General features: G+C 53.3%; 1 protein-coding gene and 1 long non-coding RNA gene across 5 annotated transcripts in view; one reads left to right on the plus strand and one right to left on the minus strand.

Moving 5' to 3' along the window:
- The window catches only part of LAMC3 (laminin subunit gamma 3), a 92,678-nt gene that overhangs the window by 10,462 nt on the left and 59,039 nt on the right, over window positions 1-23,177 (minus strand). For 3 of the 4 annotated variants that reach the window (XR_003723114.2, XM_015116548.3, XM_077967438.1), the window contains exons 14-24: window positions 18,358-18,603; window positions 17,330-17,483; window positions 16,509-16,651; window positions 15,768-15,946; window positions 13,999-14,140; window positions 12,319-12,524; window positions 11,830-11,906; window positions 8,902-9,036; window positions 7,544-7,691; window positions 5,598-5,747; window positions 1,952-2,054 (exon numbers count right to left, since the gene is read on the minus strand). Coding sequence is in view for 3 of the 4 variants with exons in the window: in XM_015116548.3 (XP_014972034.3) it covers window positions 1,952-2,054; window positions 5,598-5,747; window positions 7,544-7,691; window positions 8,902-9,036; window positions 11,830-11,906; window positions 12,319-12,524; window positions 13,999-14,140; window positions 15,768-15,946; window positions 16,509-16,651; window positions 17,330-17,483; window positions 18,358-18,603 (1,683 nt within the window). In the remaining variant the exon portion in view is untranslated. Of the gene's footprint in view, window positions 1-1,951; window positions 2,055-5,597; window positions 5,748-7,543; window positions 7,692-8,901; window positions 9,037-11,829; window positions 11,937-12,318; window positions 12,525-13,998; window positions 14,141-15,767; window positions 15,947-16,508; window positions 16,652-17,329; window positions 17,484-18,357; window positions 18,604-23,177 lie in introns of all 4 variants that reach the window. The other variant, XM_077967437.1, reaches the window with a different exon arrangement.
- On the plus strand, window positions 8,451-14,757 carry LOC106993590 (uncharacterized). Its single transcript, XR_003723115.2, has 3 exons — window positions 8,451-9,159; window positions 11,789-12,173; window positions 14,458-14,757. It is a non-coding gene; the product is annotated as an uncharacterized LOC106993590 (long non-coding RNA).

Consider the following 23,177-nt stretch of genomic DNA (forward strand, 5'->3'; position numbering starts at 1 on the left):
AAAAAAAAAAAAAAACAGAAAAAAAAAAAAAATAGCCGGGTATGGTGGTGGGCACCTGTAATCCCAGCTACTAGGGAGGCTGAGGCAGGAAAATCGCTCGAACCCAGGAGGCAGAGGTTGCATTGAGGCGAGATTGTGCCACTGCACTTCAGCCTGGGTGACAGAGACTATCTCAGGAAAAAATAATAATAATAAATTACGGATTACAGTGGACAAAGTCAATTTTAAAATGAATGAAGCCTTCTAATGTTTGGGGGCATAGTATTATAGAATTGTTCTGCCCAGAAATTAGATCTGCTTTGCTCCTTTTTACACAAAATTGATGTTTCTCAACATGTATTCTGTGAAACCCTAATTCTCCACGGTGTTAACAAACGTTAGGGGGAAGTGTCAATTAAGTTGAAAGTGAAGCAGGTTTCTTTATTACAGGCCTTCTCAGAGCCTTTAATATTCTCAAGTGTTCTCTGTAAAACCTCAAGAGGATGCTGCAGCCAGAGACAGTTCCTAAACTTATTTGAACACAAGCCCTCTCTTGGCAGAGTGTATCATAGGCTAGGAGACTCCTGGCCACACCCTGGGGAAAACTGCTCCACAGTTGACTTTGTGAATTTTCCTTTTATCCTGAACACCAGCGGAGCACAGCCCAGCTGGTGGTAAGAGGGGGTATCTCTAAAATGGGATCAGAATGGGAAAAAGAGCCTGGGGTTAGAGGTTTGAGGTGAGCCCTCTTGTGGATTACGGGAGCAGTGCAAGGAAATTTCCATTCACTACAAACAAGAACGTTCTCATTCTCAGAACCCCGACAATGAGAAGGTAAAACCTTGTAAGGTAGTGAGATCCTCATTGTAGGAGATAGGCAAGCTGAGGGTGGATGAGTCTACTTCCAGGTGTGAGATTTGCACCAGATGACTGTAAGACCTCTTATCATTCTAATGTTCTAAGATCCTAATATTCCATCCTTGTAAGTCATTGAATGTACCTTTTTCTAAATATGACTCTAGATACTTAAGCATACACGGCCATGCCTTTCCCACAGGAAGTCCCCAAACGATGGGTGACTAGGACTTCAAGCTGCCAGGAAGCTGGGGAACAGGACCACTGACAGCCCATCCTCTGCCCCCGAGGGGCTGGGTCCACAGCTAGAGCTTCATCTCTTCTCGGCAATGGGCAGGGTTGGGGAGGGAGGCCACAGAACCAAGACAACAGCAGAAGTCTGACTTCTGGCCTCAGACCCCAAGAGACATCTGGGGTTCAGAGTATGTTCCTTATCCAGCCTGTTGGATAAGGAGCCACAAATAAAGGGTGAGGGGGCTTCTCTCTGGAGCAAATTGGATATCACAGAAGCCCATTGCACAGGTGGGTACTTGTAGAATTGTAATACTTGCTGGCTTCTATTCCCAGCTTAGCTCTGACCCAGGGATGAATAGCAATTCCTTTCCTCTGCAAAATTCCTTTCCTCTGCAGCCTACCCATCTGCAAAATGGGGGCGCTTGGCCCTATTTTCCTAAAGTTCAAAAAAAGGCCCGGAATGGCATCAACCCATAGCCCCTTCTAAAGAGAAACTCCATCCCTTTCCCGTAGCCCCAACTCAACACTGGACCCGGACAGCCATATTTGTACCAGATAACTAACTGGAGCCTGGGCCAGAGTGGACTTGACCTGGGTGGACAGCCAATGATGTCAGAGTCTCCTCTCACTTGGTCTGGAGGGGCTCTGCATGTGGTCTGATGACCTGGGGTGTATAGGATAGCCACATGGGCAAGTCCAAGGTGAGTGATGTATGAGATGGGGCAGGATCCTGAGAGGTGGAGGGAAAGTCCACTTGGCTTCATTAAACCCACAAGACCGGACTCCTGTCCCCTGCAAGCCTGCCCTGGCTGAGGCGAGAGCTGAGTGGCTGTCAGGGGCGTTTGTGCATCACAGAGCCTAGTGGTCAGCTGGACTCACGTACCTTCCAGGTCAGCCAGCAGAGTCCTGGCTCCCATGACGGTCACTGTGGCAGCCTGGACAGACGAGGAAGCCTGGGTCAGGGCGGTTCTGGCCTCCTGGTGTAGCTGGAGAGAGACGAGGAGAGGCTGGGCAGCTGGCTCCACAGGTGCAGGGCCTGGGGGCAGCTCAGTGGGCACCAAACCCACATATATGGGTGCCCAAGTCATCACCAAATCCCTGACTCTGGGCCACACTGTCCACCAGGAGCACCTGATCTGTGCTATTATATAAAAGTTGAACCCGGAATATCTCCCAAGAGATACCTGTCCACAAAATCCCAGAGGAAAACTGAAACACTAGGATTAAAGGAATGAGAATAGCCAGGCGCAGTGGCTCATGCCTGTAATCCCAGCACTTTGGGAGGCCAAGGCGGGCAGATCATGAGGTCAGGAGATCGAGACCATCCTGGCAAACACGGTGAAACCTTGTCTCTACTAAAAATACAAAAAATTAGCCGGGCGTGGTGGCCGGCACCTGTAGTCCCAGCTACTTGGAAGACTGAGGCAGGAGAAAGGCATGAACCCAGAAGGCGGAGCTTGCAGTGAACCGAGATTGCACCACTGTTCCACTGCACTCCATCCTGGGTGACAGAGCAAGACTCCGTCTCAAAAAAAAAAAAAATGGAACGAGAAGAACACCTGAACATCTCTTCAGAACATGTTCTATTGGCCGGGTGCGGTGGCTCAAGCCTGTAATCCCAGCACTTTGGGAGGCCGAGACAGGCGGATCACGAGGTCAGGAGATCGAGACCATCCTGGCTAACAAGGTGAAACCCCATCTCAACTAAAAAATACAAAAAATAACTAGCCGGGCGAGGTGGCGGGCGCTTGTAGTCCCAGCTACTCGGGAGGCTGAGGCAGGAGAATGGCGTAAACCCGGGAGGCAGAGCTTGCAGTGAGCTGAGATCCGGCCACTGCATCCCAGCCTGGGCGACAGAGCGAGACTCCCTCTCAAAAAAAAAAAAAAAAAGAACATGTTCTATTAGCCATGTACAGGGACTCGTGCCCGTAATCCCAGCACTTGGGGAGGCTGAGGTGGGCAGATCACTTGAGGTCAGGAGTTCGAGACCAGTCTGGCCAACATGGTGAAACCCTGTCTCTACTAAAAATTAAAAAAAAAAAATTAGCTAGGTGTGGTGGTGCATGCCTGAAATGCCAGCTACTCGGAGAGGCTGAGGCAGGAGGATGGCTTGAATCTGTGGGCAGAGGTTATAGCGAACCGAGATCAAGCCACTACACTGCAGCCTGGGTGGCATAAAGACTCCATCTCAAAAAAAAAAAAGAGAAGAGGAGAGGAGAGGAGAGGAGAGGAGAGGACAGGACAAGACTGCTCTATCTTAGCAAGTGGATGTGAAAATCACAAATCTGTTTATGACACACCTTGACTTATGGAAAATCAGTTTCTTCCCCACTGCCACTCAACAGGACTAGATCCACTGAAAGAATTTGGGTTTGATGGATGAGTGGGTAAACAAAATATGCTTCATCCACACACTGGAATATGACCGAGCCTTAAAAAGGGAGGAAGTATAGATCCAGGCTGCAAGGCAGGTGAACCCTGAAAAGATGATGCTAATAGGAGGAAGCCTGACACCATCGGTACGTATTACATGATTCTGTTTCCGCGAAAGAGCTGGACGAAGGAAATCTACAGAGACAGAGAACAGAGTGGAGGCTGCCAGGGCCTCGGGAGTGGAAATGAGGAGTGACTGCTGAGTGGGCATGGGGTTAGGGGTGGTGAAAATGTTCTGAAACTAGACTGAGGTGGAGGTGGCACAACTTTGTGAATGTGCTAAAAGCCATTTAATCTAAAATGGGTGTTTGTATGCCATGTGAATGTCACTATAATAAGAATAAATAGTAGGCCGGGCGCGGTGGCTCACGCCTGTAATCCCAGCACTTTGGGAGGCCGAGGCGGGCGGATCACAAGGTCAGGAGATCGAGACCACGGTGAAACCCCGTCTCTACTAAAAATACAAAAAATTAGCCGGGCGCGGTGGCGGGCGCCTGTAGTCCCAGCTACTCGGGAGGCTGAGGCAGGAGAATGGCGTGAACCCGGGAGGTGGAGCTTGCAGTGAGCCGAGATCACGCCACTGCACTCCAGCCTGGGCGACAGAGCGAGACTCCGTCTCAAAAAAAAAAAAAAAAAGACGAGGGCAGTGGACGAGGGCAGTGGACCAGATCAGCAGGTGCTACCCCGGGGCAAAGCCAAGCTCCCCAGGTAAGTGCCGGGCACTGGGCTCTGCTCTTCAAATACATTCTCACGCCTCACAGACAGCCCCCTTATCCTGTCTTTAAAAAGAATGGAAGCCGGGCGCGATGGCTCACGCCTGTAATCCCAGCACTTTGGGAGGCTGAGGCGGGGGGATCACCTGAGATCAGGAGTTCAGCCTAGACAACATGGTGAAACCGCATCTTCACCAAAAATACAAACATTAGCTGGGCGTGGTGGCGCGGGCCTGTAATCCCAACTACTCTGGAGGCTGAGGCAGGAGAATTGCATGAACCTGGGAGACAGAGGCTGCAGTGAGCCAAGATCACACCACTGCACTCCAGCCTTGGCAACAGAGTAAGAATCTGTCTCAAAATAAATAAATAAATAAATAAATAAATAAATAAAAGGAATGGGGCTGGGTGTGGCGGCTCATATCTATAATCCTAGCACGTTGGGAGGCCGAGGCAGGTGGATCACTTGAGGCCAGGAGTTCAAGACCAGCCTGGCCAACATGGTGAAACCCCATTTCTACTAAAAATACAAAAAAATTTAACTAGACACGGTGGCACGCACCTGTAGTCCCAGTTATTCTGGAGGCTGACGCAGGAGAATCACTTGAACCCGGGAAATGGAGGTTGCAGTGAACCGAGATTGCACTACTGCACTCCAGCCCGGGCAATAGAGCAAGACTCTATTTCAAAAACAAAATTAAAAACAAACAAAAATATCGGTACAGCTGCCTTGGAAAGTGGCCACTTCTCTGCAGCTTTCAAATGAGCCACGAATGAACTAGAGAATGAACTAATGAATGGAGGCATGAGTGAGAACCATCCCAGGATGGTGGGTGTGGCCCGCATGCTGCTGGTGCTGTCCTCTGTCGGTCTGTCCATCGTCTCTTCTCAGGGTATCAGGGTCCCCTCCCCTGCCTCAGGCTGCGTGTGGAGTTTTGCAGGAGGTCCCGCAGGGATGGACAGATATATCTTTTTTTTTTTTTTTTTTTTAAGACAGAGTCTCACTCTGTTGCCAGACTGGAGTACAGTGGTGCAATCTCAGCTCACTGCAACCTCCGCCTCCTGGGTTCAGCAATTCTCCTGCCTCAGCCTTCCAAATAGCTGGGACTATAGGCGTGTGCCACCACGCCTGGCTAATTTTTTATATTTTTAGTAGAGACGGGGTTTCACCATGTTAGCCAGGATGCTCTCGATCTCCTGACCTTGTGATCCACCCACCTCGGCGTCCCAAAGTGCTGGGATTACAGGCGTGAGCCACTGCGCCCGGCAGGACAGAGCTACTTCTGTCTCTGCCCTTCTCCCTCCTGCAACCCTGACCCCAGATCACCTTCAGGGTAGCCCCAACCTCTCCCAGGTCCCCCGCTTTGAAGCACAAGAGCTGACCTGTGTGAGGGGCTCTGTTTGCCGTAGCGCTGCCTGGGCAGCAGCATGGAGGGTTCGGGCAGCCTTGGTGGCCATGTGCTGTTGTGACGCAACTGTCTTCTCCAGGATCTTCGCCTTCAGGCTCAGGTCTTCAGCCCAGGACTTCTGAGGCTGCAGGGAGACAGTGGGCTCAGGCAGGGCCTGGCAGGAAGGGCAAGTGGCGGATTCTCTACTTAGGGGAGGTGCCCTGCTGGACTGAGGCATCGGGTCTGCCCCTGGCTGCCAGCCCAGAACCCCAAGCCTCCTGAAAACCTGATGAGCTAGCTGATGCCCCAGGGAGCTCGGAAGCCCAGAGGCAGGAATAGCAGGGGTGGGGCTTTGTGTGGACCCTAGGAGGCAGAGGGGCCAGGGCAAGAGGAGCCAGGCTGGGGAACCCCTCGCTTGGGGCTCGGATGACAGCCCTACCAATTTCTAGCTGTGTGACCTTGAGCAACCCAGCCAACCTCCCCGACCCACACTGCTTACTGCAAAGTGGGAACGCTTCCTCAGCTCCACAGTCCTGAACTGAGACCTGGGGACTGGATGGCTTCAGAATGCAGAATTTCCCAGACTTTAGAGGAGAACTGTGCAGGTACTACATACGATCCAACACCCTCAGTGGTGTTGGAAGCAGAACCTGGGCTCGAACACACTAACAGCTGTGCATCACTCTCCAATGCAGTGGGAGGAGCAAAGACCTCAAACAAGCAGCCTTGGGCATCGATCTGGGTTAGCATTTGTCCCAAATGTATTTGTATAAGCTGAATTCTTTCATGTTCAGTTTCTGAGTTTTGGGATTTCAGGGTTACTGAATTGACACAATGGACCTGACTCACACAGAGGTGATGAGTATAAGGTGATGGGCACAGAGGGGCCGGCCAGCTACCTCGTGCATTGCTCCCCAATCTCTGTCCAGCTCCCATGGGAGGAGCCTTGAAATAACCTAATGGGTGAGTTCCATGTGACAGACTGAGGCTCAGGGAGGGAAAGTCCTTGGCCGAGGTCACAGAGCTGGAGTGGCAGAGCTGGAATTGCATCCTGTGTCCATCTGATGACATTGCTAATGTCATTGTAAGGAGGAAGAGGCCCCAGCCTTGACATTATCATCAACAGAGAATGGTTGGGCTCTGACTCTGCCAAGTCCCATAGATAGGTTATATCATTTGACTTAGCTGTGATATAGTTAAAAATGAGCCACGTCACCTGCCTCTGCCCGGGCCCCACTGGTTTCTCCAGATGCTATAATAGGTTTGTTTGTTTGTTTGTTTTTCCTCTTTTTTGAGATGGAGCCTCACTCTGTCACCAAGGCTGGAGTGCAGTGCTGCAATCTTAGCTCACTGAAGCCTCTGCCCTCCCAGGTTCAAGCCATTCTTCTGCCTCAGCCTCTCTAGTAGCTGGGGTTACAGGCACACACCACCACACCTAGCTAATTTTTGTATTTTTTTTTTTTTTAGACGGAGACGCTCTGCCGCCCAGGCTGGAGTGCAGTGGCCGGACCTCAGCTCACTGCAAGCTCTGCCTCCTGGGTTTACGGCATTCTCCTGCCTCAGCCTCCCGAGTAGCTGGGACTACAGGCGCCGCCACCACGCCCGGCTAGTTTTTTTTGGTATTTTTTTAGTAGAGACGGGGTTTCACCGTGTTAGCAGGATGGTCTCGATCTCCTGACCTCGTGATCCGCCCGTCTCGGCCTTCCAAAGTGCTGGGATTACAGGCTTGAGCCACCGCGCCCGGCCAATTTTTGTATTTTTAGTAGAGATGAGGTTTCACTACGTTGGCCAAAGTGGTCTCAATCTCCTGACCTCAGGTCATCCACCCGCCTCGGCCTCCCAAAGTGCTGGAATTACAGGCGTGAGCCACCGTGCCCAGCCTCCAGCTTCTATAATAGATCCTCCCGACCCCACACAGAGCTCTGAGACAACTGAGCTGACCAGAGCTCCCGGGGAAGCCAGCAAAGCCAGGTACGGGGCTGTATCTGCGCCAACTTGCTGCACTGTGGCCAACACGCTTTCCGCTTCAGGCAGCACCTCTGCCATAGCCGTCCCCAGTGCTTTCTGGGCCGCCTGGACCTCCTGGTACCTGGGAGGAAACAGAGGCCATGGAGCTGGGTGCAGAACTAGCCCTCCCCATCCCTGTCTGGGTCCCAGGCTGGAGCCATTGGTTTGCAAAGGCCTCTGCCAACTTCCCAGGCAGAATAACCCTCTGTGGGGCCGGTACAGCTGCCTCGGGAAATGGCCGCTTCTCTGCAGCTTTCAAATGAGCCAGACGGGCTGTGAAAGGGCCACATTCTTGTTTCCGCATCATTCACTTCAGCCACACTTTGCTGAAAGGGCTCTGCTTGGTTTCCACTCAAGAATCACATGTTTGCAAATGTTTGGCTCTTCTGGGTGAATGGCGAAGAGGAAAATGCCCGGTGAAGTGGGGAGCACAGTGGCCCCGGCCCTGGTTCTGGCTCAGCCATGCCCTTTCCGGAGACCTTGGGCACATCCTCACCACGGATGAAATGGAGAGCCCTGGGCTGCAGAATCTCTGTGGGCCCTTTTGCCCTGACGAGCCTGTGGTCTATAACCAATCAGCTAGGATGGATTTTCTGTTCTGACCAGCTGTCTACACCCTGTCCCACCCATTCCTCCCTGACAAGGGCACTGCTGGGGTGGAGACCTCTGGCTTCCCTTCCATCCTTTACACCTCCTTAAAGAGCCAGCGCCCTGTCCCGGAGTGGGTCATGTGACCTCCCCCAGCCATGCCGGCTGGCTCAGGGCAGGACATCTGATCTAAACGGAGCCAATCCCATTCTCGTTTAGGAACGTCAAGGGGCTCAGCAAGATGTTGGGGAGTCTCCACGGACCTTTAAACTGAGAAGGACAGAAGGGGTCACCAAAGCAGAGAAGCAGAGCCGGCTGTCTGCAGAGGCAGAGAAAGAAGCTGGTGCCGCAGAGGAGCGCAGAGGAGCTACCCTGGGCTGGGGCACAGGGGCCAGGGGGCGCTCAGGGAATGCTGCAGAGGGAGAGCGAGGTATCTGTTGCTCTGGGTTTCAGTTCTCATCCCTTCTCTCGAAGAGACTGAGTTGCACCCCCCCTCCCAGGCAAAAGTGGGTTACTGCGACTCACCACCGAGTGGCCCAAGACCCTGTGGCCCCATTCCCAGCAGGACGCAGACCCAAGACACCAACGACAAAGAATGTCGGGACTCAAGGGAGCTAGCCCTGGAAACAGCAGCCTCTGGCTAGGCCCTGTCGGCTCCAGGAGGCCAACCCTAAAGTTTCTACCCACACCTGGGGAGGCCTCACCTGTCCTCCAGGTCCCGCTGGGTCTCCAGGGCCATCCTTCCCTCCAGCAGACTCCAGAGAAGCGCGTAGCTGGTGTTGGAGGCGAGCAGGGCCCTCTGAGCAGTGGCTGCAATCTTGGTGGCGGTGTCTCTGTGGCTGTGTGAGGACACCCACCTGAGCATCACCAAGGGCTCGCAGGGAAGGGGCCCAGCACCAGAACTACGCCCCCTACTACACAGGCCTCCTGCTGCCCCAAACAGAAGACAGCCACAAAGACAGGTACTTTTTTTCCCATCTTTCTGTGTTACACGTTTCAAGGACAGGAAAGGTACTCCATGCCCTGTTCCTGTTACATAGAGACATGGAGTTTGTGTCTGTTGTCTCGGCATAAGGATTAATAGGATTTTTTTTTTTTTTTCTGAGACAGAGTCTCACTCTATTGCCCAGGCTAGAGTGCAGTCGTGTGATCTCAGCTCACTGCAACCTCCCTTCCCGGGCTCAAGCGATTCTCCTACCTCAGCCTCTCGAGTAGCTGGGATTACAAGTGTGCACCAGCTAATTTTTGTATTTTGGTAGAGACGGGGTCTCACCATGTTGGCCAGGCTGGTCTGGACCTCCTGTCCTCAGGCGATCCACCCACCTCGGCCTCTCAAAGTGCTGGGATTACAGGTGTGAGCCATTGCCCCCAGCCAGGGCCTTACTTTTTTCTTTTTAAGAGATGGAGTCTTACACTGTTGCCCAGGTTGGAGTGCAGTGGTGCCATCACAGCTCACTGCAACCTCAAACTCCTAGGCTCAAGGGTTCCTCTCGCCTTAGTCTTCCAAGTAGCTGGGACTACAGGTGTATGCCACCATGCCCGGCTAATTTTTTTTTTTTTTGAGATGGAGTCTCGCTCTGTCGCCCAGGCTGGAGTACAGTGGCCGGATCTCAGCTCACTGCAAGCTCCGCCTCCCGGGTTTACGCCATTCTCCCGCCTCAGCCTCCCGAGTAGCTGGGACTACAGGCGCCTGCCACCTCGCCCAGCTAGTTTTTTTTGTATTTTTTTTTAAGTAGAGACGGGGTTTCACCAGGTTAGCCAGGATGGTCTCGATCTCCTGACCTCGTGATCCGCCCGTCTCGGCCTCCCAAAGTGCTGGGATTACAGGCTTGAGCCACCGCGCCTGGCCTGCCCAGCTAATTTTTAAAATGATTTTGTAGCCATGGGGGTTTCACCATCTTGCCTAAGTTGGTCTGTAACTCCTTGCCTCAAGTGATCCTCATGTGTCGGCCTCCCAAAGTGCTGGGAATACAGGTGTTAGCCACTGTGCCTGGCCAATAGGACATTTTATCACACATGAAAGCATCTCAGTTTGGACAATAAATTGTACAGTCACCCCAATGTAGACAGCATAGAAGAGAGTGGTCACAACAGCTTGGGTTTGAATCCTGGCTTTATTGCTTCCAAACTGTGTGTCCTTAGGAGGCTCCTTAACTTCTCTGAATGTTTTCCCATCTGTAAAATGAGTCTAAGGTCCCTGGAGTATAGCTAAAGGAGAAAATTGTCACAGATCCTGTGTTTTTAGGATCTTAAGCTGCTTTTCTTTTCTTTTCTTTTTTTTTTTTTTTTTTTGAGATGGAGTCTCACTCTATTGCCCAGGTTGGAGTGCAGTGGTGTGATCTCAGCTTACTGCAACCTCTACCTCCCAGGTTCAAGCAATTCTCCTGCCTCAGCCTCCCAAGTAGCTGGAATTACAGGCACCCACCACCATGCCTGGCTAATTTATGGACTTTTAGTGGAGATGGGGTTTTACCATGTTGGCCAGGCTCGTATGGAACTCCTGACCTCAAGTGATCCACCTGCCTTAGCCTCCCAAAGTGCTGGGATTACAGGTATGAGCCACTGTGCCTGGCCTTAACCTGCTTCCTTTTTTTTTTTTTGAGACGGAGTCTCGCTCTGTCGCCCAGGCTGGAGTGCAGTGGCATGATCTCAGCTCACTGCAAGCTCCGCCTCCCGGGTTCACACCATTCTCCTGCCTCAGCCTCCTGAGTAGCTGGGACTGCTGGCGCCTGCCACCAGGCCCGGCTAATTTTTTTTGGATTTTTTTAGTAGAGACAGGGTTTCACTGTGTTAGCCAGGATGGTCTCGATCTCCTGACCTCGTGATCCACCCGCCTTGGCCTCCCAAAGTGCTGGGATTACAGGCGTGAGCCACCGCGCCCAGCCTTAAGTTGTTTCTTAAAGGCAGTGGATGAAACAACCCAATGTCTGTGAACGGAAGACGGATAAACAACATGTGGCATTTCCATACAATGGGATATTATTCAGCCGTAAGAGGAGCAAAGCACCCATCCAGGCCACGATGTGGATGAGCCTTGAAAACACTGGGCTAAGAAGCTAGTGGTAAAAGGCGACACACTGTGTGATTCCACTTCTATGAGACGCCCAGAATAGGCAAATCTATAGAGACAAAAAGCAGAGCAGTGGTTCCAGGGCCTGGGGGGGTAAGGAGAAACGGGGGCTGATGGCAGATGGGTCCAGGGGTGTTTTTGGGGTGATGAAAATCCTACAATTGGCTGTGGTGATGGCTTTGCAACCCTGAGAATATAGGGAAACCACTGAATTATACAGTGAGACAGAGTCTCACTCTATTGCCCAGGCTGGAGTGCCATGGGCAAAGGCCTCTGTATAGTGTGAACTATACCCCCAGTATAATAACTTGTATATTATACAACTCTCACAAAGAGAAAGCAGGCAGATGCTCTCCGACGCCTTCAGTCAACCAAGCTTTGCCCCCAACATCTCTGGACTCACCTTGCCTGCTCCTCCACATACTGGTGACACTGCCCCCACCAGACAGCTCTTGTGATATCTGATCCCAACTTCTGGGTGGGGGCACCTGTGGGGCTGACTCTGACTCAGGAACCCCCAGGAGAAGGGCCAGGCACAACCTCACCATGTCTTGGGACTCACCTCCCCGCGAGGGCACGGGCCTCTGTGGCCAGGTGGCTCCATTTGGTGGGTTGGCCGGGACCATCCTGGGGAATCTCCTGTAGAAAGAAGAGGAAGAGAGGAGGAAACTGACTTCCCGTCCCCGAAGGGCAAGGGCCACATCTGGCCCAATTGTGAGGCAGAACTGGATAGCACCAGTCGTTCTATAAATGCACAAAGCTGGCCACGACATCGGTATCCAGTGAGCGGAGTCCGAGGATGCAGAAACACCAATAAGGATGCTGCCCACCACCTACTGTGCATTCAGTCTACTCGGAACATGCCTCGCCCTTTGCAAATGTCCTCTCGCTGAATCCGCGGAGGAGGTACTGTGTGATCCCCATTTTGCAGATGAAATTGAGCCTCCCAAAGTGGGGAGTCATACCCAAGGCCACTAGGTCAATGGGAAGGCTGGGGCAGGGACCCATGCCCAGGCTTGGTGTGTTTGGGTAGGGGGGTCCCCTGGGATACCAGAGACGCGAGAATGGCAGCTGCGTGCAGAATCTCCTCCTCCGAGGACTCCAGCACTGCCTCCAGGTCTGCCAGCTGGGTACAGGTCTTCTGGGCTCCGGCCTGGGCACAGTGGGCACCCTTGCTCAGCCTCTGCAGCTGCTCCCGGGAGGCCTTCACAGCACCCTCAAGGCCCATCATCTGCTCCAGGAAGGCTTCCCGAACCCCTATGGGAAGCCCACAGCCCGGGAGTCACAGAGTGGTGGAGACATCACACAAAAGCCCCCACCCCAGGGGTCCCCTTCTGTGCCCTCCATTCCCCAGGCATCACCAGCCCCGAGCACCAACAGGTAGTCCCAAAGGCAGAGTCTCCCCATTTTCCAGATGCAGGCTGAGGCCCAGAGAAGGCAAACATGACCCAAGGTCCCACCCACAGTCAGTCAGTCACACACAAGGACCGGGAGAGACCCAGGCCTTCCGGGGCCACACAAGCAGTTCTGGACCCCTCAAATCAGTTCTAATTCACCATGTGGCTCACGTGGGCATTTTAAGACATGGTATCTGATAGCCCCTATTTCCACAGTGAGTCCTGCTAACAGGTTCTCAGCTCGCCTCTGTCTGGCTGCTAAAGGAATGTGGCGCTTATACACATAAAACTTCACAAAGAGGCCGGGCGCGGTGGCTCAAGCCTGTAATCCCAGCACTTTGAGAGGCCGAGACGGGCGGATCACGAGGTCAGGAGATCGAGACCATCCTGGCTAACACGGTGAAACCCCGTCTCTACTAAAAAATACAAAAAACTAGCCAGGCGAGGTGGCGGGCGCCTGTAGTCCCAGCTACTCAGGAGGCTGAGACAGGAGAATGGCCCGAACCCGGGAGGCGGAGCTTGCAGTGAGCTGAGATCCGGCCACTGCACTCCAGCCTGGGCGACAGAGCGAGACTCCGTCTCAAAAAAAACAAAACAAAACAAAACAAAACAAAACAAAAAACTTCACAAAGAAATCCAATCCATTTCAGCGCCTTTCCAGGTCCCAAGGCCAAATTCCTCCTGGCTTTAGTGACAGGTCTCTTCTTTTCTTTTTTTCCTTCCCTCCTTCCCTCCCTCCCTCCGTCCTTCCCTGCTTCCCTCCTTCTCTCCCTCCCTCCTTCCCTGCTTCCCTCCTTCCCTGCTTCCATTCATAGAAACAAGGTCTTGTTATGTTGCCCAGACTGATCTCGAACTCCTGGGCTCAGGCAATCCTCCTGTCTTGGCCTCCCAAAGTACTAAGATTACAGGAATGAGCCACCACACCCGGCCCTCCTTCTTTTTTCTTATTTACTCATTTATTAATATTTTCTATGAAATTAATATTTCTATGCACTGTGCTGGGCTACGGCAGTGAGCAAAACGGCCCAGAATCAAGACAGCAAGACCCTCCCAGTCAAGCCTCTGGAGCAGCGCCTTGTGACCCCTCGTGGAGGGAGTGAATAAATGAATGAGCCCAGCCCCATCCTCACTGAACTTAGAGTCTGGGTAGGGCAGGGACATGGGGACAAGGATTGATATTCACAAAATTACAGGTGGGCTAGGGACATTGAAGGAGAGGCCCATGGCAACAGGGCTGTGTTGTGAGGGTCCCCAAAGCATCCGACAAGACCAGACAGCAGGCACTGGGGGCCTCCTCTTGCCTCCCACCCTCCCACTCTGCGCTCCCGCTGTACCTGGAAGCAGGTGGTGGCCCTGGTAGATGTCCCCCCTCGGGGCCTCTCCCAGCAGAATGTCTAGTGGTCCCCAGGGACTGCCACAGTTGGACCCTTGCAGCCACCCCTCCATCAAAGTCAGTTTGGCCTTCAGCTTGGCTGCCTGGAGAGGACAGGAAGAAAAGGTGTATGAGGCTGCTGGCATGCAGGTCCTGCCCAGACACTCCCCCCGGCTTCTACCCTGCCACTCTCCCTGTGGGTTCCCTTCTCCAAATCCTCCCCTGGGCCTCAACACTAAGGGTATGCCACACCCCAAGAGCCAACCGTGCCCCCATGGTAGCTGTCGCTTCCCCTCCCATCCCCACGGCACCTGCTGACACCACTGACCATACTGCTGTCCTACCTTGAAGGGAAAAGAGGAAGGGATGGGAAGGGATGCCTCATAAGGATTTCTGTCTGTCCTGTTCGCTGTGTTCCCAGGACGCCACACGGAGAAAGCACGCTATGGACACTGGCTGAATGTGCTATGAACGTCCCCTAGCCCCGTCTTTTCATCAGACAAACAATAATTGCATTTACAGAGCACTTCCTTGGAGCCAGTCTCAGCACGAATGCCTGCCACGCCCCAGCCTGATTCCCCCTGTCACCGCTCTAAGTGGCCGGCACAGGTCCCAGGCCCTGTCCGCCATTCCCAAGTCCAAAATGTTCTGAAAAGCCACAAGGCGTTCCATTCCTCACTCGACAGCGAAACCTGAACTGAAATAAACCTGTTCTGAAAAAGGCTACTTGTGGTCTTCATTTACCCACTTGGCAGAAATAGTCATCTGTTTTCCTGCCTAAATATCACCGGGCTTGACTCTGGGGGCTGCCCATTCGCAGTGGGGGATTACGTGATATTCAGTGTGGCATGTCTTTTTTTTTTTTTTTTTTTGAGACGGAGTCTCGCTCTGTCGCCCAGGCTGGAGTGAGTGGCGTAATCTGGGCTCACTGCAAACTCCGCCTCCCGGGTTCACACCATTCTCCTGCCTCAGCTTCCCTAGTAGCTGGGATTACAGGTGCGCACCACCCCCACCTGGCGAATTTTTGTATTTTTAGTAGAGACGGGGTTTTACCGTGTTAGCCAGGATGGTCTCGATCTCCTGACCTCGTGATCCACCCGCCTCAGCCTCCCAAAGTGCTGGGATTACAGGAGTGAGCCACAGCACCCGGCCTTCAGTGCATGCCATCTTATCTTTCTACAATGCCACACATTCTGAAAGCTGGCCCCACTGGTTTCTAGAAAAGGATTGCAGGCCTAACTATCTCCAGTCTGGAGTAGGAGAGAGACTGAGGCTTACCAAGGCTGTTGCCTGCCCAGACACATGATAATGAATGGAGTCGGGGGAGGGGAACCCCAATGGGTTAACCCTAGAGCTTGAACTCCTGACTCCAGCACCACCCACCTCCCCACTCAGAATCACCTCCTGTTAACCCTCTTTACCAAGGGGTCATCTGTGGTCTCATTCCCACTGACCCTGAGAAAGTGAGACCCCAGCCCGGCATGGTCGGGAAAGGCAGGTGACAAGAGTCACCTCTCCCCCATCCACCCAGAGCAGGGGAAGGGCCAAGGTGAGGGTTGAGCCAGGCTGGAACAGGCCCGAAGCTGGGTGGGCATAGGGAGAAGGTGGGTGGTGGGCTTGCAAGGCCTGAGCTCTGGGGGTAAGCAGGCAGTTCTTGGTGCCCGGCATAGAGCTGGCACTTGCTAGGGATACAGAATGAATAGAAAGTTGAGTGGGTTTGGGCAGACTCACCTCCTCCTTCACCAGGGCATAGCAGGACGGGCATTCCTGGCAGTGTGTGCCATCTGCCGTGAGGAAGAAGTTGTCGTGGCAGCGGTCACATTTGTAGCCCTCGAAGCCAGGCCTGCATATGCAGGTGCCATTCTCGTGGCACTGGGCTGAGGCAGCGCCCAGTGGGGAGCACCTACAGGCTAGAGGGGCCAGGGGCAGTGGGTGCTGGGTTCTGAGTGTTCCCAGAACGCCCTGGGCAGCATCAAAACCAGATTCCTGGGCCCTTCCCTGGAGATTCTGATTCAGAAGATTGAAGGTGGCACAGAGCCTGGCTTATTCCAATGTTCCCTGGGGATCTGAGGACCAGCCAGGTTTAGCAACTGCTAATGCAGCCCAACTCTACAGGTGAGGAAACTGAGGCCCAGAGAGTGACATGATGGCCCCAGGAACACAGGCACTTAATAGCGGCATCTGGGACTACATTTCTGGCTGGCATGAGGACGCTGGCAGGCTGCAGAGGGCCAGAGACTTGGGCGAGAGTCACAGGCACAGCCCTGCACCCACCGCTCTGGGTTCATGTGATGCTGCTCTCCTGGTCACTGCCACAGAAGCAACTCCCTCCATGCTTCCGGCTGCTCTCAGGACCCTGTCCTGTATCTGACCATCCTTTTCTCCTGCACCCATTTTCCCCATCCATCATCTCTGCCCAGAGACCTCAGGCCCAACCCTCCAGGCAGCCCGGGAAGGACCCAGCCTCCTTACCCCGGCAGCCCTTGATGGAGAAGCCAAAGAAACCCAGCTGGCATCTGTCACAGGCCTGGCCTGTGACACCTGGGCGGCAGGTGCACTGTCCAGTCTTGGGATGGCACTGGTCCTCCTGGGAGCCCAGTGGGTGACACTTGCAGCTGTGATAAGGGAAGGAACTGGGTCTGAGGCAAGCTCAGGGCCACTTCCGGCCCAGCCTCTGCCAGCTGCAGCTGGCTGGCGCCTCAGATCACAGCCCTCTGCTGACAAGACCCCATCTCCTCTTGGTGCGTGGCACAGCTTCCCCAGCTGTGCTCTGGAAAGCACGAGTCTTCTTGGATGCTCGGGGAGAAAAGAAGATAAAATAAGGCTATGGGGACAAACATGTCTCGGGGAGACTATACGCCTCTGTTGGAAAGTCACAATGCAATCAGCATAGCAAGGGCTCTGAGAAGTCCTGCAAGGAAGAAACCTGTTTGTCCCACTTGGTGTTTCCCTGGAGTCCTCCACTGTTCCCTAAGGATGCTTGTCTAAGGTGCTACTGTGGCCAAAAGGCCACACAGTGACAGTGTCACTAAGAAGGGAATCAGAGACCAAACCGGCCGCCTGCCCACCTGGACATCCCTTAGGGCTGCTCTTGGCCTGCATCCTAGGCTGGCAGGACCATGAGTCCGATGCCAAGAGTCCATCCCTTTGCCCCCCTTTGGCAAAGGGTACAACGTGCCTGGCAGTGGGCCTAGGACAACACCTTCCGAACCAGGCCCCTCCCTGGGGGCTGCCTGGTGCCTTCTTCCATCCTGGTGAGGTCCCCAGGGCTCCAGCAGTCTCACCCTACTTACCTCCGGCAGCCCCTCCCAGGCTGGAGGTCGAAGAAGCCAGGGTAGCAGCGGCTACAGTCCCGTCCAGTCACGTGAGGCAGGCAGGAGCACTGGCCCGTCACTGGGTCGCAGGGCATCTGCTCACTGACCGAGCCCTGTGGGTGGCAGCTGCAGGCTGGGGGCAGGAGCAGGAAGGGGTGTTGGCAACAATGCAGATTGTCTGTTCCACCTTTGGGGGTCCAACAGAGGCGGAGGAGATGGCGGAGCCTCCAGAGATGATACTGCACATTCAGCCCAGATTCCAACGCCCCTGCTGGAAAAAGGCTCCAGGGCCGAGCTCCAGCCTCAGCCCGTTGACTATATCCTTAGAGGGACAGCTCAGGACGGTCATGGCGGCAGACAGTCCTTCTGAGCCTGCCCTGAGCCCTGGCAGGCTGCAGAGGGCCAGAGACTTGGGTGAGGGTCACAGGCACAGCCCTGCACCTACGGCTCTGGGTCCCGTGACCCTGCTCTCCTGGCCACCACCAGGGGAGCATCTCATTCTGGGCCAGAGCTGTGTTTCCTGCAGGGGTTCCACAAAAAGAGAGTGAGCAGGAGCCGGCAGCTGCGGCGTAGGAAAGGGCTCCAAGCATATCAGTGTGGGGCGAAGGCTGAGCTTCCATCCTGCAGGGCTCTGGGAACCTCCCGGGGGCTAAATGTTAACTGAGGCGATGCGGGGAAGCATGGCCTTGGAGACCCGGCGCAGGGCGATCACCGGGTCAGCCATATGTGCTAACTGCAGAGCGGGAGGTAAGTGGCAGACTATCCGGGCTTTGGGATCAGAGTTTATAAGATCTCCTGGCTGAAAGACACCCTGGAGAGGGGCAAACCCCTGTGCTTTCTGGACACGGAGACAGGGAAGGGGAGTGACCTGTCTGAGGCTGGATGGCCTTGCAGAGGGGCCAGCTGGTTCCGGTGGGTTCCTCAGCCACCCCTTCTGGGTCCTGAGCCAGGGCAGAGGAGAAGGGGCCCACTGTGCACCACCCCGGGGACTGGAGGTGGGTACTCACGCTTGCATTTGTCTGCAGGCCGAGGGACCAGGGCGCTCCCGTAGAAACCTTCACGACAGCGCTCACAGTGGTCACCCGCGGTGTTGTGCAGGCAGCGCAGGCAGTGGCCAGACAGGGGGTCACAGTTGCCCACGGCATTGGGGTCCACATTCCCGCTGCACTGGCACTGGTAGCAGGGCTGGGGGGGCCCCGAGAGCCCCAGCGGGTCCCCAAAAAAGCCATCATCACAGACCTCACAGCGCCGCCCTGTGTGTAGAGGGAGCACGTGTGAGTAAAGCAGTCAGCTGGGCCCACCAGGGATGAGGGTGGGTGTGAAGCAGAGCAAGCGTCCCTCCAGCCTCCCCGGGGCAAACCACAGGCTTGGGCAGGAGGACCTGGGACCAGCTCCCAGTGGCTGCCCACAGCTATGTGGTCCTGGGTAAGCCACTGCACCTCTAGGAACTCAAGTTCCTCTTCTCTAAAGTAGGGATAACAATGGCGGCTCCCCACAGGACTGTGACATAATTTGTGAAAAGCGCTTAACATCCGGCCTGACGTGTAGTAAGCACTCAGCAGCAGTGGCTATCATCACATATCTGTCCTCACACCCTCATCATCATCGTCGCCATCATCTTCACCATCACCACTATCCCCATCAGCACCTCAACCATCATCATGACCTTCCTCATCATCATCTTTTATTATTATTATTATCGAGATGGAGTCTCACTCTGTCACCAGGCTGGAGTGCAGTGGTGCGACCTCGGCTCACTGCAACCTCTGCCTCCTGGGTTCAAGTGATTCTCCTGCCTCAGCCTCCGTAGTAGCTGGGATTACAGGTGCACACCACCATGACTGGCTAATTTTTGTTGTTGTTGTTGTTTGAGATGGAGTCTTGCTCTGTCTCCCAGGCTGGAGTGCAGTGGCACAATCTCAGCTCACTGCAAGCTCTGCCTCCCGGGTTCACCATTCTCCTGCCTCAACCTCCCTAGTAGCTGGGACTACAGGCGCCCGCCACCTCGCCCGGCTAATTTTTTGTATTTTTAGTAGAGACAGGGTTTCACCATGTTAGCCAGGATGGTCTCGAGCTCCTGACCTCGTGATCCGCCCGCCTCAGCCTCCCAAAGTGCTGGGATTACAGGCGTGAGCCACCACGCTTGGCTATTTTTATTATTTTTTGAGACGGATTCTCGTTCTGTCACCCAGGCTGGAGTGCAGAGGCGCAATCTTGGCTCACTGCAACCTCCACCTCTGGGATTCAAGCAATTCTCCTGCCTCAGCCTCCCAAGTAGCTGAGACTACAGGCATGTGCCACCATGCCTGGCTAATTTTTTTGTATTATTAGTAGAGATGGGGTTTTGCCATGTTGGCCAGGCTGGTCTCAAACTCCTGACCTCAGGTGATCTGTCCACCTCAGCCTCCCAAAGTGCTGGGATTACAGGCGTGAGCCACCACACCTGGCCTTCATCATCATCTTGACCATTATCCTCATCCTCATCACCTGCTTCATCTTCATGTTGACCATCACCTTCATCTTCATGATCTTGACCATTATCCTCCTCATCATCACCTTCACCACCATTGTCATCTTGACCATTATCTTCATCATCATCACCTTCTTGACCATTACCCTCATCATCACCCATGGTCGCCTGTGGTGTTGTGAGCCAGCGCAGGCAGTGGCCAGACAGGGGGGTCACAGTTGCCCACAGAATTGAGGTCCACATTCCCACTGCACTGGCACAACTGTCATCGTCACCTTATCTTTATCATCACCTCATTGTCATCATTCTGATCATTATCCTCATTTTCTTCATTACCATTGTCTTGATCACCCTCTTCCTCATCTTCTTTATTGTCACCATCCAACGTCAGTCACCTGCTTCTCCTGGTCCTCTTCCTCATCCCCCTCTTAGCTGGGTGGAATTTCCTGTGCAGTCCCTGGCCCCTTTACCTTTTCTGCTTCTCATGTTTCCTGAACTTCCTCTAGACTGTGCATTGCAGATCCTGCCCTGCTTTCTGGGTTTGACTTGGACTTTCTGGCTCATCTTCCAGCCCCCAGGTCACTGTGAGCCACAGAAGAGATGCTGTGTGAGGGGGCTTTTGGAGGGTGGTTCTAGGGATCCACTCTGGACACAGATGGAGCATGAAAGAACATACTTGTTCCAAGTGCTTCATGTGGTGTCAGCCACTCTTTATAAACATGTCCATCTCTCTGCCTATCTCTACATGAAACCAATGTCAGGCCCAAGTAATAGCCACGGTCCCCTGGACGTGACAGGAATGCTGCCTTGCTCACATTATTTTTTCTTTTTCTTTTTGAGATGGAATCTTGCTCTGTCGCTCAGGCTGGAGTGCAATGGCATGATCTCGGCTCACTGCAACCTCCATCTCCTGGGTTCAAATGATTCTTCTGTCTCAGCCTCCCAAGTAGCTGGGATTACAGGTGTGCACCACCATACCCAGCTAATTTTTGTATTTTTAGTAGAGATGGGGTTTTGCCATGTTGGCCAGGCTGGTCTTGAACTCCTGACACCAGGTGATCCACCTGCCTCGGCCTCCCAAAGTGCTGGGATTACAGGTGTGAGCCACTGTGCCTGGCCACTTACATGTTTTTTTCATGTTCCTCTTGACATTTTTACACTGCTCCAACATTACAATGAGTATGTACATTTATTTCTATTTTTTCATTTATTTTTTCTGAAGTTACTAAGTCAGTCAAGAGTACGTACTAATTTTATAATTAAAAAATAGCTGCTGCCATTGTGAAGAATAGTTGTGAGCTCCTTGTGTCCTCAAAAGTCACTGGTCAGTTGAAATGAAGTTAATGGTACTGGCCGGGCATGGTGGTTCACTCCTATAATCACAGCACTTTGGGAGGCTGAGGTGAGTGGACCACTTGAGGCCAGGAGTTCAAAACCAGCGTGGTCGACACGGCAAAATCCCATCTCTACTAAAAATACAAACATTAGCCAGGCGTGGTGGCGAGTGCCTGTAATCCCAGCTACAGGCAGGAGAATCTCAGCTACAGGCAGTTGAGGCAGGAGAATCGCTTGAACTTGGGAGGCGGAGGTTGCAGTGAGCTGAGATTGCGCTGCTGCACTCCAGCCTGGAGGACAGAGCCAGACTCTGTTTCCAAAGAAAATAACTTAATAGTGCTAAGGGCAACCCTGAAAAGGGAAAGGGGGAATGGAATGGAACGGAACGGAAAGGAAAGGAAAAGACAAACTGGAACAGAGGTCAAGGTCGAGGCTAGCACCCGCCTTGTGGATTCTAAAATAGAGATAAAATAAGACAGGAAAGGGGGAGATTGAAACTGATGATGAAGAATGAGCCCCATGGTTAAGTGGCCATTCACCTGGAACCAGGTGGGGACAGCTCACAGGGCAGGAGGCAGCTCTGGAGGTCCTGGGAAGGGCTGCAAGGGGCCAGGATGGCAGGCAGGAGTCATCCCGGGACAAGTGAGAATCAGGACTTGACCTCGGTCAATCCTGACTCAGACGTCCCCAGGTGAGCTCTCAGTGTGCCAGGCCCTCCCAGGACCTAGGGGACACTGGCGTGGGTAAGAAGGGTAGTGGCAGAAGGTCCCAGGTCTAAGGTCCACTCCAGGTGACCCTCCCTCCCAAGGGTGGTCCCCTCTGCACACAGCACTGCCTGCTCCCCTGAAATCCTCCCTCAGGTATGTCTCAGCCTGGGTCCGCCAGAGCTTCTCTAACTGTCCATTCTCACTGGCCTCGCGCATGTCTGCAAGCCAGGGGAGCCACAGTCGGGAGCTAGAAAATGTAAGGAAGATAATGAGAATGGAGGGACAGCATGGTGGCCAGTGGGGTGCAGGATCCTGCGGTGCAATCTCCGTCCCTCGGTTCCTGAGCTCCTGGCTCTGTGGCCATCCACCCTGCCCTGTTGGCTGTTGGCTGCCAGAGAACTGCTTTCAGAATGGTCCCAGTGAAAGCACATGGCATTTGACAAATCAATTTAATGCAGCCACAAGTACCAAAAGCAAAATCAGATGTCTAGGAATCTTAAAAACATTACACTACGTGAAACAAGCCAGACCCAAAAGAACAAACACTATATGGTTCCATTTAAATGGAATACTGGGAGCAGTCAAATTCATAGAGACAGAGAGGAGAACAGCTGTTATCAGGGGCTGGAGGGAGAAGAGGCTATTCAACAATTTTTTTTTTTTTAATTTTTTTGAGATGGAGTCTTGCTCTGTTGCCCAGGCTGGAGTGCAGTGGCACACTCTTGGCTCACTGCAAACTTCACCTCCTGGTTTCAAGCGATTCTCCTGTCTCAGCCTCCTAAGTTGCTGGGATTACAGGTGCCTGCCACCACTCCCAGCCAATTTTTGTATTTTTAGTAGAGATGGGGTTTTGTCATGTTGGCCAGGTTAGTCTTGAACTCCTGACCTCAGGTGATCCACCCGCCTTGGCCTCCCAAAGTGCTGGGATTACAGGCGTGAGCCATGGCGCCTGGCCTCTACAATACATTTGATCAGTGCGGTTTCTGTCTGGGATGATGAAAAAGTTCTAGAGATGGATGAGTGACAGCTGCACAGCATTGCAAATGTACTTCCTGATGCTGAGTTACACACTTACAAATGGTTAAAATGGCAAATTTCATGTTATATATATTTTATCACAATAAAAATTAATATTGTAATATGCCAAAAGTCAGCAAATTTACTTTATTTTTTGAGATGGAATTTCACTCTTGTTGCCCAGGCTGGAGTGCAGTGGCGCAATCTCGGCTCACTGCAACCTCTACCTCCTGGATTCAAGTGATTCTCCTGCCTCAGCCTCCCGAGTAGCTGAGACTACAAGTGCGCGCCACCACGC

The sequence above is a fragment of the Macaca mulatta genome, chromosome 15 (assembly GCF_049350105.2).
Source record: "Macaca mulatta isolate MMU2019108-1 chromosome 15, T2T-MMU8v2.0, whole genome shotgun sequence".
In the NCBI taxonomy this organism is placed as follows: domain Eukaryota; kingdom Metazoa; phylum Chordata; class Mammalia; order Primates; family Cercopithecidae; genus Macaca; species Macaca mulatta.